This window comes from Callithrix jacchus, chromosome 5 (genome assembly GCF_049354715.1).
Source record: "Callithrix jacchus isolate 240 chromosome 5, calJac240_pri, whole genome shotgun sequence".
Classification (NCBI taxonomy): domain Eukaryota; kingdom Metazoa; phylum Chordata; class Mammalia; order Primates; family Cebidae; genus Callithrix; species Callithrix jacchus.
In genome coordinates this window covers 25,068,998-25,083,070 of record NC_133506.1, presented here as the reverse complement: position 1 = coordinate 25,083,070, position 14,073 = coordinate 25,068,998, and the positions used below count along the sequence as shown (strand labels likewise).

Below are 14,073 nucleotides of genomic sequence, written 5' to 3'. Positions count from 1 at the left end.
TGGAACCCAAGTCATTTCCCAGATTCTCATGGCACGGGAATCAGGAAAGTGTAGTTTTCCCTTCTAGCTTCTGCAGTATAGGAAGGCCCACCAAAAGGAGTTGGGAAAGATACTGAGTATCCTTCCATAGGATCCACTACAGGAACCTTTAGAGCATGTATGGCCCCTCATCTCCTTACTTTCAGGGTGAGAAAAGTTAAGTTCAGCAAGTTTTTGTTGAGTTCCTCAAAGTTGTTAGTGGCAAAACTCAACCCAAGGATCCTTAACCTTTCAGCATTGTTCCATTGCATTGTGGGACAACCGCACTGTCCAATATGGCAGCCACAGTCAGCATGTGGCTTTGATGCTTTAGCCCTTAGTGTTGATAGTCTGACATTCTTAAGGAATTGGGAGCTATTCCTCTTGATGATATGAGACAAACAATGAGCCTCCTCCTCCTGCTCCACAGACCTGTGTGTCTGTCCTGAGGAAACTGTAGGCACAAGTGTTGCAGATGATGGACCACATTCAAAATTCTCAGGGTGGGCCACTACAAGTCATGTGGCCGTGGGCAAGTCACATCTCTTTGGGCCTCAGTTTCTTCTTCAGGATTATAAAGATTTATTCCCTTCATCTTCTCTGCGTTTGAGAAGGCTCTCCATTCTGCCATGTAGGGGAGTTGTGAAGCCTAAGGAAATGGTACATAGGACCAGGAGAAGAATCTGAATCCTAAACGAATTGGGGAAATATGCTTAGCATACTTTTAGCATTCAAGCATCGCAAATGTGTCGGTGGAAATCTGGTCCAAATGGCCACCAGAAGGTAGCCTTAGACTCAGAATATCCTCCCATAGGAAACAGGATCCTTAATGAAATGAACTTGTGTGCTGGAAACATCAACAGAAAATGAAGGTTCTTATTTGTCATTGTTTTCACCTTTAGCAGTTTGACAGATAGATGATCTGAGCCGGCTTTGAAGTTGGTCAGAGGGCCAGCCAAAGGCCCTGACTCCCTGGATGTTCCTGCACTTTGCAGCAGTGCAGGGACAATGATTGTTTTGTTTTGCTGCAGTCCTGTTTTCTAGAAGGAGAACTCGAGAATTTTGCACGTTTTTTGAAATCAAAGTCGAGATCCTGCAGAAAACAAGAAGGTACTCAGAAAAGCTCCAGGCCGTGGAGATGGAGAGCTGTTCATTCCCTCTTCATCTTCGTGCCCTGCGTTAATTTCTAGACTGATGTCTTTTCCCACGCTCTATGGTAGTTCCCCCTTCTCATTAATCAGCCTTTTGCAAAGTGTTAATTTTGGATTAAGGATGAGACGATTAAGCTTTTCCAGAAGGCAGCATGTAAAAACCACCCCTCGCAAGTCTAGAGTAGTACCCTATAAGTAAATATATTAATAATTTCCGTATTAAAACATGAATATTGACACTAAATGGGATAAAGTATGTGCATATTTTTATATCAGCTCAGGTCAGATTTCACTGTCAAGGGAGATAGGAGAGAAGGTTGGTCATCAAAGCTTTTTGTCATATATTTTATTTTTTGAGACAAGGTCTCTCTCAGTCATTCAGTGCAGTTGTGCTATCTTGGCTTACCGTAACTGCTGCTTCCCAGGCTCAAGCAATCCTCCCACCTCAGCCTCCCGAGTAGCTGGCATTACAGGGTGTGCCACCATGCCCAGCTAATATTTACATTTTAGTTGAGTCAGGGTTTCACCATGTTGGCCAGGCTGGTCTTGAACTCCTGACCTCAAGGGATCCTCCTGCCTCCACCTCTCAAAGTGCTGGGATTACAGGGATGAGCCACCACACCCAGCTGTTTTTCAGAGCTTTTTGAATTAGAGTTGCAGATGAAGGACTGGGAGCTAGTGGCTCTCTTTTTAGTTTAGTATTTTTTTTTTTTGTAGTTCCCCTTTTCTTCCATTAAAGGGAGAAAAATTCAAAAGCAAATTGAGAAACAACAATATTTTTTTCTTTTTTTGAGGTAGTCTCTCTCTTTGGCCAAGGCTGGAATGCAGTGGCATGATCTCAGTTTGCTGCAACCTCCACCTCCCAGGTTCAAGTGATTTTCGTGCCTCAGCCTCTCAAGTACTGGGGACTATAGGCATGCACCACCACAGCCGGCTAATTTTTATATTTTTAGTAGAGACAGAGTTTCACTATGTTGACCAGGCTAGTCTCGAACTCCTGACTTCAGGTGATCTGCCTGCCTTGGCCCCCCAAAGTGCTGGGATTACAGGTGTAAGCCACCACGCCTGGCGGAGAAACAAGAAATTGTGATCAATTATATTTTGTTTAGGACCACAGAATTTTGGAGTGGGTCTAACTATAATTGGACTTACAGAGCATCAGGTCCTTTCTAAGTAGCTTTTAAATTTTAATTTCTTATTTATTTCTAAAAGGCAAGTATTATTTATGCACATTTTACAGGTGAGGAAATTAAGGCTTAGAGATAGTAGGTAACTTGCCCCAAACTAAGTTGTGGGGCAGGAATTGAAGGAATTTAGGAAACTGGAAAACAGACCCTGCTTTTAGCTTCTTAGACAGCTAAGAGATTATCTAATATCATTTTATTGTTTTACATTTTGGGGAATTGTGATGGAGGGATGTTAAATGACATTCCATATCACACCCCTAGCCAGATCCAGGTTTTTTTGATCCTTCAGATTTCTCATTTCTCTATTCCACTATTGTTTTGTAACTAACATGACTAAGATGTAACTAAGTTTGGTCTACTACTTGTAGAGGAAGAAGGTAAAATTGATTAACTCTCTTTTAACTTTTAGGAGGTAGAGTGTTAGATGTAAACCTGTGTAAACATCAGAAAGTGCCCCAGTGAGCAGACCTGTGGTCCTGATCCAGGCAGGGTCAGCTGGTCCTCTGGCCCATGGGACATCAGCCCAGAAGTCAGATGTGTCTTCTGTACCTTGCAGTCCTGGGAGAGACACTTAGACATGTGGCACGTCTGGTGTCTGGAGAGAATGATACGTCAATTACTATTCCAGTTAACCTATTTCTGCTTCACAAGTAACCCCAAATTTAATAGCTAAAATAATGTAGTATTGTGTCATCCACCTCTGTGGGATGACTGGGCTCAGCAGGGCGGTTCTTGCCTTATGGTTGCAGTCAGATGGTGGCTGAGGCTAGAGTCTTCTGGGGGTTTGACTGGGATGGACATCCTTGAAGGCTCACTCATGTGGCTGGCAGTTGACACTTGAACTACCTGTTGCCTCTTAACTTTGTCCACTGCATTACTTGTCAGCTTCTACCATTATTCTTTAACAAATTCCTATTGATAAATGTATATTTAGTTACTACAAACCAAATTTTGAGGCACAGGGCCTATGAAATATACTTTGGGGGATAAATTTCATGTTTAGGAATTTACAAAGATCCCTTCCTTTCTGAGAAACAAAATAGTCTGGCAGAAGCTGGCTTTGATAGCCATGATTTTTTGCCAATAAGTAACCTTACATCTTCTTTCAACAAGGCTCCTGAAGATGTTGAGTGTAATTTGTTAATATCTGAGGGCCTGATTGGTCATAAGAGTGGTAAGCAGCACTTAATGGATTGGAGGGTGCACCACAGGGTGAATTTCCTACATGAGCCACTTCTTGGTGACTTAGCTTTCCATGCTGTGAAATGGGAAGAAATGGAAAAATTGCCTTTGCTAAGGGATCTGTGGAGAATTTCCATTTTTGCTCAAAGAAAACCAGAGGAAAAGTCCCCTCGAGAATGAGGTGTGCCCTCAGTCTCCAGCTCCTTCTCTCCATTCCCATTTTCTCCCCCGTTTTGTAAAGCTTCCTGGCAAGTCACCCTGGTTTACACCTGTAATCCCAGCCCTCTGGGAAGCCAAGGTGGGAGGATCCCTTGAGGATGGGAGTTGGAGATCAGCCTGGGCAACACAGTGAGATTCCATCTCTAAAAAACAAACAAAGGCTGGGTGTGTCACTCACACCTCTAATCCTAGCCCTTTGGGAGGTCGAGGTGGGCGGATCACGAGGTCAGGAGTACAAAATCAGACTGGCCAACATAGTGAAACCTCATCTCTACTAAAAATACAAAAATTAGCCAGGCATGATGGCACGTGCCTGGAGTCCCAGCTACTCCAGAGGCTGAGGCAAGAGAATCACTTGAACTTGGGAGGTGGAGGTTGCAGTGAGTCGAGATGGCACCACTGTGCTCCAGCTTGGGTGATAGAGCAAGACTCTTTCTCAAAAAACAAACAAACAGAAATAAATAAATAAAATGCTTTCTATATCTTGGTCAGATGATCTAGTGGCCCTGTACTCCCTCAAATTGTCACCAGTCTCCTTGTCACCAATCTCCCTTCCCTGTGTCCTTCAAGATCTTATTCTTTTCAAACAAAATATTGCCCGTGATTTGAGATTTTCATTCTAGACTGCAATAGAAGGCGTCTATATTACATTCAGAGCATTTTAAAAATAGGAGTGTCTCAGAAAGATTAAATGAGAGTTCATTTTTGAACTGTGGTTGGTGAGTCCTTAGGCACATCCATACAATACTTTCAAAAGACAGTTGTCGGTTTTTATGAATTTTAATTGGGAAATCCAGGGTAATGGTTCTGCTTCATTAGCCCCTCACTACCACTCAGATGTCCTGTGTACACTTGGCCCTTAGCAGCTCAAAGTACTTAGTGGAACGTATTTCGTCTTTTCATATCCCTTCAAGGGTGGCAGTGAGCAGGACGGGACTGCTGGGCAAGGAGGAGAACATGATCTGCTGGGTGATAGGAAAGCCTTGGGCAGAGGTGGGCAGCTGCAGTTCTGGGGGGTGAGGCAGTTGAGGATCCAGGACAGCTGCCCAGCTGGGTCATCGAACTCAGCCCCTGTGAAGGTCCTCCTTTGTCTTCCAGTGGCTCCTTCTTATCCTTTGACTATATTCCAGCCCCAGTGGGGCCCTCAAGGTAGACTCCTAAGGGGGATCCTGCTCTTAGCTACCACTGCTGTCTTCATTAACTGCTCTTCCAGGCTCAGGCTGTACCCATGCTGAACCACACACAGTTCCCTTTCCCGCTGTCCACTCCTGAAATGTTCTGTGCCATGTGCCCCTCTTCCTCCTCATCTTTGCCTGGCTAAGGAGCTTACTTCCTCTGGAAGCATCTTCCCTGGCGCTGCACGTCCGGGGTAGGTGCCCCCTTGGACCCTGGTCCTCTCAAATGTCAATGGCTGTTGACTTGCCTGCACCCCCACTAGACTGTGGCAGCTTCCTAGGGATTGGGGATAAGTCATCTCTAACTGTATTGCCTCCAGCTCTAAGCACAGGGCTCATCATAGATCAGGCATTTGTCAGTGTTAGCTGTGGCAAGTTAAGCTCCAAGTAAAGGAAAATGAACTGGTGGAGGAGGCTGACTGGAATACCCTGTTCTGGGGTCTTGTGCCTCCCTTGGGACTCTCTGCATACTGCCACCTGCTCTTAGCTACCACTGCTGTCTTCATTAACTGCTCTTCCAGGCTCAGGCTGTACCCATGCTGCCGGCCAGCACACACTGATTGTTCACTGGCCCTAGACTAGACTTAGGGCAGGAGGTAGGGAAGCAGGAATGACATTGAATGCTTGCTAACCATCCTCAGGGTGTTGAGTTGAGAAAACCAGATGAACTGTGTGCATAGTGAACCTTGAGAATGAGAAGGAATATAGCATGACTTCTGAGGGCTAGTGTGGTGTGTACACCAGCTGCAGTGGCATCTCCTGGGCCCTGCTTAGAAATGCAGCACATCCGACCCTACCAGACCTCCTGAATCAGAAACTGTTTTAACAAGACCCCAGGGGAGGTGCAGGTATGCTGGAGTCTGAGAGGCACTGGTTTAAGTGCAGCAGTGAGCACTGGTCATGGGCTGCAGTAATTGGAGAAGGCTGCGTTGGCAAGGGAGCAGCTGAGCACTCTCGGGTCCTGGGAGGGCAATACCCTCGGTGGGTGAAGGAGGAGAGTATTTGAGGCTGGGAGAGTGTGGAGCCAGGAGAGGACCGGTCTTCTTGCTAGTGATGAATTTTGGCAGAGCAACGGGATCCATCTTCTAAAGGATCTCATTTGGCAACATTCATGTCACATGTTCAAAGGTTACCAAATCAGATACCAAAACTGAACACATCATTTTCATCACGCAGAGGTAGATTCTATGTTCTCCCTTAGTGGCAGCAAAGGTAGTGGAAAGCAGCAGGTAGGGAGTCCATACCCAGGTCTGATTGTGGATTTACTGATAACAAAGCTGTGGGGTCCTGACCAAGCTGCTTTACAAAATGATAATTTTATTCATTTATGATTTTGTGGGTCAAGACAAAAGCCATGGGCACAGCTCTGGTAGGCAGTTCTACTCTGGGTAGCATTAGCAGGGGTCACTTAGCTGGTGGCAGCCCTGGGTTGGGCTGGAAGGTCCAATGAGGAGGCTTTCTTCATATCTGGCTCCTCCATGCTCCCCCATGTGGCCTTTGGCTGTCCACATGGCTAGCTTGGGCTTCCTTACAGCATGGTGGCCTCAGACTTCCTATGCGGCAGCTGGCTTACAAGAGGGAAGAAGTGGAAGCTGCGAGGTCTTTTAAGACCTGGAACTGACACATCTTCATTACATTCTATTGATCCCAGATTCAAGGGGAGGAACAACAGTCTGTATCTCTTTTTTTTTTTTTAGATGGAGTTTTGCTGTTGTTACCCAGAGTGGAGTGTAATGGCACGATCTCGGCTCACCGCAACCTCCGCCTCCTGGGTTCAAGCAATTCTCCTGCCTCAGCCTCTTGAGTAGCTGGGACTACAGGTGCGCACCACCATGCCCAGCTAATTTTTGTATTTTTAGTAGAGACGGGGTTTCACCTTGTTGACCAGGATGGTCTCGATCTCTTGACCTCGTGATCCACCCGCCTCAGCCTCCCAAAGTGCTGGGATTATAGGTGTGAGCCACCGCGCCTGGCTTACAGTCTGTATCTCTTAATGGATGGAGCAGGATGCAGGCACAAGGAGGACAGAATTGACTATGGCTCTCTTTGGGGACTGTCTATAATGTCACATACCAGGCTCCATGATGTCATCAGGACCCAGACTCCTCTCTGCTCCTCCATCCTCAGCACACACTTCCATCTCATGGTCCGAAGTGGCTGTTGGTGCTCTAGCCAGCAAGAAGCAGCGAAGGAGGAGGAGGGCACCGTTTGCTCCCCTTCAAGGAGATTTCTGTTTCATTGTCCAGGGAGTCCACGGCCATGCTGTCTTAGTCCATTTTGCCTTGTCATAAGGAATACGTCGGAATGGCTAATTTATAGAGAAAAGGTTTATGGCTCATGGTTCTGCAGGTTGTACAAGAAGCATAGCACTGGTGTCTTCTGGTGAGGCCCTCAGGAAGCTTCCACTCATAGCAGAAGGTGGAGGGGGAACAGGTGTGTCATATGGTGAAGGAGGAAGCAAGAGAGAGGGGAGGAAGTGCCAGGCTCTTTTAAACAGCCAGCTCTTCCATGAACTGATGAGCATAAGAACTTGCTCTTTACTACTGGCACAGGCCATTCATAAGGGATCTGCCCCCATGACCTCCCACCAGGCCCCACCTCCAACACTGGGGATCACATTTCAACATGGGATCTGGAGGGGCCTAACATCCCTGCCCATCACATGCCTGTAGGATGCAGTAAGACAGTGTGCCCAGCTAGAAGTCGGAGGTCTGTTCTTTTTTTTTTTTTTTTTTTTAGACGGAGTTTCGCTCTCGTTACCCAGGCTGGAGTGCAATGGCGCGATCTCGGTTCACCGCAACCTCCGCCTCCTGGGTTTAGGCAATTCTCCTGCCTCAGCCTCCTGAGTAGCTGGGATTACAGGCACATGCCACCGTGCCCAGCTAATTTTTTGTATTTTTAGTAGAGACGGGGTTTCACCATGTTGACCAGGATGGTCTCGTGTCTAAGAAAGAAGGGCAGAATGAAAAGTGGGAGAACTGACCGGGCGTGGTGGCTCACGGCTGTAATCCCTGCGCTTTGGGAGGCTGAGGCAGATGGATCACTTGAGGTCAGGAATTCGAGACCAGCCTGGACAACATGGTGAAACCCTGTCTCTACTAAAAATACAGAAATTAGCTGGGCATGGTAGCGCGCGCCTGTAGTCCCAGCTACTCAGGAGGCTGAGGCAGAAGAATCACTTGAACCCAGGAGGTGGAAGTTGCAGTGAGCTGAGACTGAGCCACTGCACTCCAGCCTGGGCAACAAAGTGAGACTCCATCTCAAAAAAAAAAAAAAAGTGAAAGGAAATGCCAGTTATTTCACCTTCCCCAAAGCCAAAACCTGCTCGAAATTTTTAGGAGGCAGAAGCTGCAGACAGGGCAAGCCTCAAGACACAGGGAAGTGGGTCTCCCGAGTGAGCGCGCTGGCTGTGCCTGCCTGTCAGCGGATCCTCACGGCCTCTCTCTGCCCCCAGTTCACCACAGGCACCTGCAGCGACTCGGTGGTTCACAGCTGCAACCTGTGTGGCAAGGGCTTCCGCCTGCAGCGCATGCTCAACCGTCACCTCAAGTGCCACAACCAGGTGAAGAGACACCTGTGCGCCTTCTGCGGCAAGGGCTTCAATGACACCTTCGACCTGAAGAGGCATGTCCGCACGCACACAGGTGAGCGTGGAGCGCGTGCTTTGTCCTCTGTTTTGTTATTCTGGCCAAGAGCTCCTGTTTCTTTCCCACCAGAGAACCAGGTCAAGAGCATGGAACGATGTTGTGTTTCTAGAAAGATCACAAGATGTGGATCACAAGGTCAGGAGTTTAAGACCAGCCTGGCCAACATAGTGAAACTCTACTAAAAATAACAAAAAAATTAGCTGGGCGTGGTGGTGGGCGCCTGTAATCCAAGCTACTCAGGAGGCTGAGGCAGGAGAATCACTTGAACCTGGGAGCCAGAGGTTGCAGTGAGCCAAGATCACACCACTGCACTCCAGCCCGGGTGACAGTACAACGCTCTGTCTCGAAAGAAAGAAAGAAAGATCACAAGATGATGGGGCGTTGGGGCCAGCCCTTCTGGGTTCACCTCCTAACTCTGCCACATGCCAGCTGTGTCACCTTGGGCTGGGTGAGCCACCTTTGGTAGCCTGCCTTTCCCCCTGTAAAATGGAGATACTGATGTGAGTTCTAGCAAGGCTCAAAACGAATCTCTGGCTGGAAGTATTCTGATAATCATGATGCATGATACACACATGGGGGCTGCCATAGCTCAGCCCCTTGGTCCTGGCTAATGGAAGGTGGTTCTTGTGGTCCCACAGTGAGTATCTGATGCTTCTCTCTTAGGACATAAGCCTGTCTCTGAATAGCATCATATTCCTTCTGAGAGACAAAAAGCCTTTAGAGCTGACCTGAGCCTCCCACTGGGGCCTGGTGGGTGAGCATCTGGCTCTCCTTGGACTTGCCTCAGTTTCCTGAGAAAGTGGAAATCCAGGTTCTCCTCAGTTCCAGTTCTTCACAGAGTCCTGGGGGTGCCCTTGGCCTCTGGTCTCGGCCTCACTGCTTCTATCTTAGAAACACCTGGCCTCCACGCTTTCCTGCCTGAGCCCCATCATCCACACCTCTGCCAGAGGGATCTCTCCAGGAGAATTCTAAGGACTCTACTTCCCTGCTAAGAAATCTCCAGCTACGAAATCCAGACTCCTCATCTCTCATCTTGATGGGCTTTGTGTAAAGGCCTTTATAATGTGGGTCCCATCTTCAAATCCCCATCCTATTCTCAGCTCATCCGAGCCTGTCACCTCCAGTCCTGTCTCCTCCTATCACAGCCCACTTCAGATCAGCCCATCTCACTCCAATCCATTCAGCGCATCCTATCCCATCCCATCTTAACCCATTCAACCCTATCCGGCCTATCAGCCACCCTCCCAACAAACTTATAGAATTCGGCATCTACAGGCCAGGTGCAGTGGCTCATGCTCATAATCCTTGTACTTAGGGAGGCCAAGGTGGGAGGATTGCTTGAGGCCAGGAATTGGAGACCAGCCTGGGCAACATCAAAAGACCCTGTCTCCACAAGCAAATTTAAAATTAGCCAGGCATGGTGGTGCATGCCTATAGTTCTAGCTGCTTGGGAGACAGACTGAGCCTGGAGGATCGCTTGAACCTAAGAGTTTGAGGCTATGGTGAGCTATGATTGTGCCACTGCACTCCAGCCTGGGCAAGAGAGCAAGACCCTGTCTCAAGGGAAAAAAAAATGGTTTGCTATCTGCAGTCCTCGAACTCTTTCAGTCCTGGTATTTTGGTAGGGATGGGAACATGCTCTTTCCTCCCTCCAGATGGGGCTCCCAGCTACCCAGCCCCCATACAGGTTCCTTCTTAGGCCTCTGCATCCTATTTTCTAGTTCATATCATACTCAGTTGCTCTTAGAGAGCTGGCTGAGCTGCCTCCCTGGTCTGGAAAGAGTATCTGCCACCTTAGAGAGTGGCTGGCGTCCTAAAATAGTTCTTTTTCCTTTTTAAAAACTTCTTTTCTTTTTTTTTTTTTTGAGACAGGGTCTTGCTCAGGCTGAGTACAGCCACTAACTCCTGGACTCAACTGATCCTCCCTCCTCAGCCCCCCAGTAGCTGGGACTATAGGGGCATGCCACCACTCCCAGCTATTTTCTTTTTTTTTTTTGTATTTTTTATAGAGATGGGATATCGTCATGTTGCCTAGACTGGTCTCGAACTCCTGGGCTCAAGCAATCCACCTGCCTTGGCCTCCCAAAATGCTGGGATTATAGGTGTGAGCCACTGCACCTGGCCAAAAACTTTTTCTAAAGAGAACTTTTCATTTCAGTGTGACATACATCCAGAAAAGTGCACAGATCCTAAGTGCCGACCTCAACCAATAGGAAGCTTTACAAAATGAACACACCCATGCAACTAGCAGTCAGGCTGAGAAACAGTATTTGCAGCCACTAGAAGTCACTACCCCTCCCAGTCTGCGTCCTTCTCTCCAAGGAAAACCACTGTTGCAAATTCTGACAGCTTAAGTTACTGTGGCCTGTTTTTGAGCTTATTGTAAATGGAATCCCACAGTGTCCTCTTAGGGCCTGGTTATATGGCTTCTTTTTTTTAATTCCTAGCACCAGTGAATCAGTAAAAGTTTGACCTCTGTGAGGCTAAGCTGGGCATGGGGTGGGGATGAGGAGAACGCTTAGGGGGTGGTGGCAGATCCATAGGGCAGTGGGGGGTCTTATAAGAGATCTGAGGGGAGGTCTCAAGGCTGTCAAGGGACCCATCCAGCAGCAGCAAAGCTGGGCTTTCCTCCTGACCCGGGGCAGCAAATCGGGACCACTCCTGAAGTCACTGGCCATTGGTGGCCCTGGAGGCTGTCTTAGCTCTTTATCTCTGAGGATGTCCTTGATGGCATTCCCTGCCTGGATGAAATCTGGTCACTCCCCACCCCTGGCTTCTAGAACACAGTGCAGGGGGCCTGGGGGGCATGGCTGGCTGTTGGTACCTTGGAGTAACCATGGAGCTGATGGCATTGCTTCACCTGTGATTGAATTAATTCTCCATTGCTGGAGACTAAGGGAAACCTTAGGGACTGGCAGCTTCTCAGAGAAGACTTTACAAGTTGAGGCGGTCACATACTAGTTAAGAACTCCTGATCTGAGTTAGCTGACTGTGAGACTTCATCTAAATTGTTCATCTTTCACCTTAGTTTTTCCAGCTCTAGAATGGGTGTGATGGTTTTAATACTTGCCACTTTAAGTGATGGTTGTGAGGTTTTCGGGCCAGCATTATATAAAAGTGCTTCTACATTGTAAGTGCTTAGTAAACATTAACTAGTATTGGTAGTAAAACTGCAACAGTTGGCAGAGGCTTCCTGAGGATCTGATGTGTAACAGGCCCTAGGATTCACCTTTGTGCTCATGGAGCTCTCAGCCAACAGGGGGAGAAGTAACTCAGACATCTGACTGTGAGATGAGTGAAACAGCAGATCTGCCAGGCAGAAGAAAAAGTGGCACATGCCAAAGGAAGTCCTAGGAGGTGCCTTGTTTCTAACTGCATGCCAGGGAGGCCCCTCAGCAAAGGTAGCCTTTCCGCTGGGCCTTGAAGGGTGAGCAGGGTCTCTGCAGCATGACAGAAGGAGGAAGGGCATTGCTGATGAGGAGAGTCTTAGTTTGAGTTGCCCAGGAAGCAGACCCTGGCACCATGATTTGGATGTGAGCAGGTACAATACGTTGGGGCAACCCAAACTGAGGAGACACAGTGGAGGAGGGAGGGGTAGCTGGAGGGAAGACAGCAATTAGAGCCCATCAATAATAAGCGGGTTACCACTGTGGGCAATGGGGGCTCAGTCCTGCTGGAGATCCTTTGAAGAACCATATAGAATGCACCCCAGGTTGCTCAGTCAGCCCCCATCCCTCCTGCTTGGGTGTCCATCCTGGACCTCCTGACTCCAAGTAGTTCTCCCACCCACTTCCTGCCCCAGCTCTTTGCAGGCCTGGAGAGCATCCTTAGGCAGAGAGATGCAGGAACCATCTGAGATGCCTGGGGTCTGCTGGGGGGATATGAGGGGGGCATCCGCCCTGGGAGGCAGAAGAGTTAGTGAGGAGGGTGGCTTGGCAGAGACAGAGAAACCCTTCAGAGAGTAACACGGCTCCTGCAGGCGGAAGCAGGAGCCCCACCTTAAGCAGATGAGGGAACCAGGCTCAGGGAGCTCACACAACCCATCAGTGGTGGAGCTGGGAACCAGAGCTGGCTGGCCCTGAGGCTCATGGTCTTTTGTCCTCTGTGGGGTCTCCTTCTCTGCTCTTTTTGCCTCCCAGCGCCTTCCTCAGCATTGTCCCTGAGGCAGGGGCCTCTCCAGCCCACCCCGCTGCAGTTTCTATCTAGAAGCCTGCTTGTTTCTAGAGGAGGGTGAGATCAAGGGAAACTCAGACCTATTGGTAGCACAAACTGCACACTCCAGCTTGGGGTTTAGTAGGTTGTAGAGGAGCCTGTGAACCTGTGACTTTAGTGGTGCACAAACTGTACACTCCAGCTTGGGGTTTAGTAGGTTGTAGAGGAGCCTGTGAACATGTGACTTTAGTGGTGTGAAGATGTCCTCTGCCCACAGAGGAAGCAAGAAAAAGGGCCACCTGTACCCCCCATGCCCCGGACTCCCAGCCTGAGGTTCCCAGATTTTCTCCATCCCCTACTGTTCTAGTCACTTCTGCAAGGGTGCTGAAAATAATTTAAATTCATGAATCAAAATACCTTCCACCTGATGCTTTTCCAAAGGGCTTCACGGTTATCGCCTTAGAGGAAAGACTAGGGCTTAGGAGGCAGCCAGGAGTGAAACACCTAGAGATGTGCTGGTTTGTCCGGCAGCTGCTGGCTGTGTGTGGCTCCTGAGTCCCAGAGGTGTGGCTGGTCCAGACTGAGATGTGTTGTATGTGCAAAACAGACACTAGATTTCAAGCTGAAATGCAAAAAAAAAAAGAAGGGAGTAAAAGAATCTCAATTTTTTTGTGTGTGTGACGGAGTTTCACTCTTGTTGCCCAGGCTGGAGTGCAATGGCTGGATCTCGGCTCACTGCAACCTCTGCCTCCTGGGTTCAAGTGATTCTCCTGCCTCACCCTCCCAAGTAGCTGGGACTACAGGCATGCGCCACCACACCTGGCTAGTTTTTGTATTTTTAGTAGAGATGGGGTTTCTTCATGTTGGTCAGGCTGGTCTCGAACTCCCAACCTCAGGTGATCTGCCCACCTTGGCCTACCAAAGTGCTGGGATTACAGGCGTGAGCCACCACACCTGGCCAAAAATGTCAATTTTTAATATGGATTTTACATTGAAATGGTAGTATATTAGGCATAGTGAGTTAAACAGAATACATCACTAAAATTCATTTCACCTATTTCTTTCTGCTTGTTTGATTGAGGCTTCTACAAAATGTTAACTTATAAAGTGGTTTGCATTTTAATTTGTATGGACTGCAGTAAGATAACCTACAGATAACATTTAAAAATTTTAATCATAATTTTGACACTTAAAGTGATGAGCAAATGGAACTGTGGAAATGTTTTAGACCTGACCTATTTTCTGATGAAGGTGTGTCTCTAAGTAATGAAAGACCAGAAAGAGCAGCCAGGGCTTCCTGATACATCAGCTGGTGGCAAGCTCAGAGGCACCGGCCTGCCGA

General features: G+C 48.1%; 1 protein-coding gene across 11 annotated transcripts in view; it reads left to right on the top strand.

The window, feature by feature from the left end:
• The window catches only part of OVOL2 (ovo like zinc finger 2), a 63,546-nt gene that overhangs the window by 10,987 nt on the left and 38,486 nt on the right, over window positions 1-14,073 (top strand). For 10 of the 11 annotated variants that reach the window (XM_078371431.1, XM_035298426.3, XM_078371430.1 and 7 more), the window contains one exon: window positions 8,387-8,576. In XM_078371431.1, coding sequence (XP_078227557.1) covers window positions 8,387-8,576 — 190 coding nt within the window. Of the gene's footprint in view, window positions 1-6,629; window positions 6,753-8,386; window positions 8,577-14,073 lie in introns of all 11 variants that reach the window. The other variant, XM_017971978.4, reaches the window with a different exon arrangement.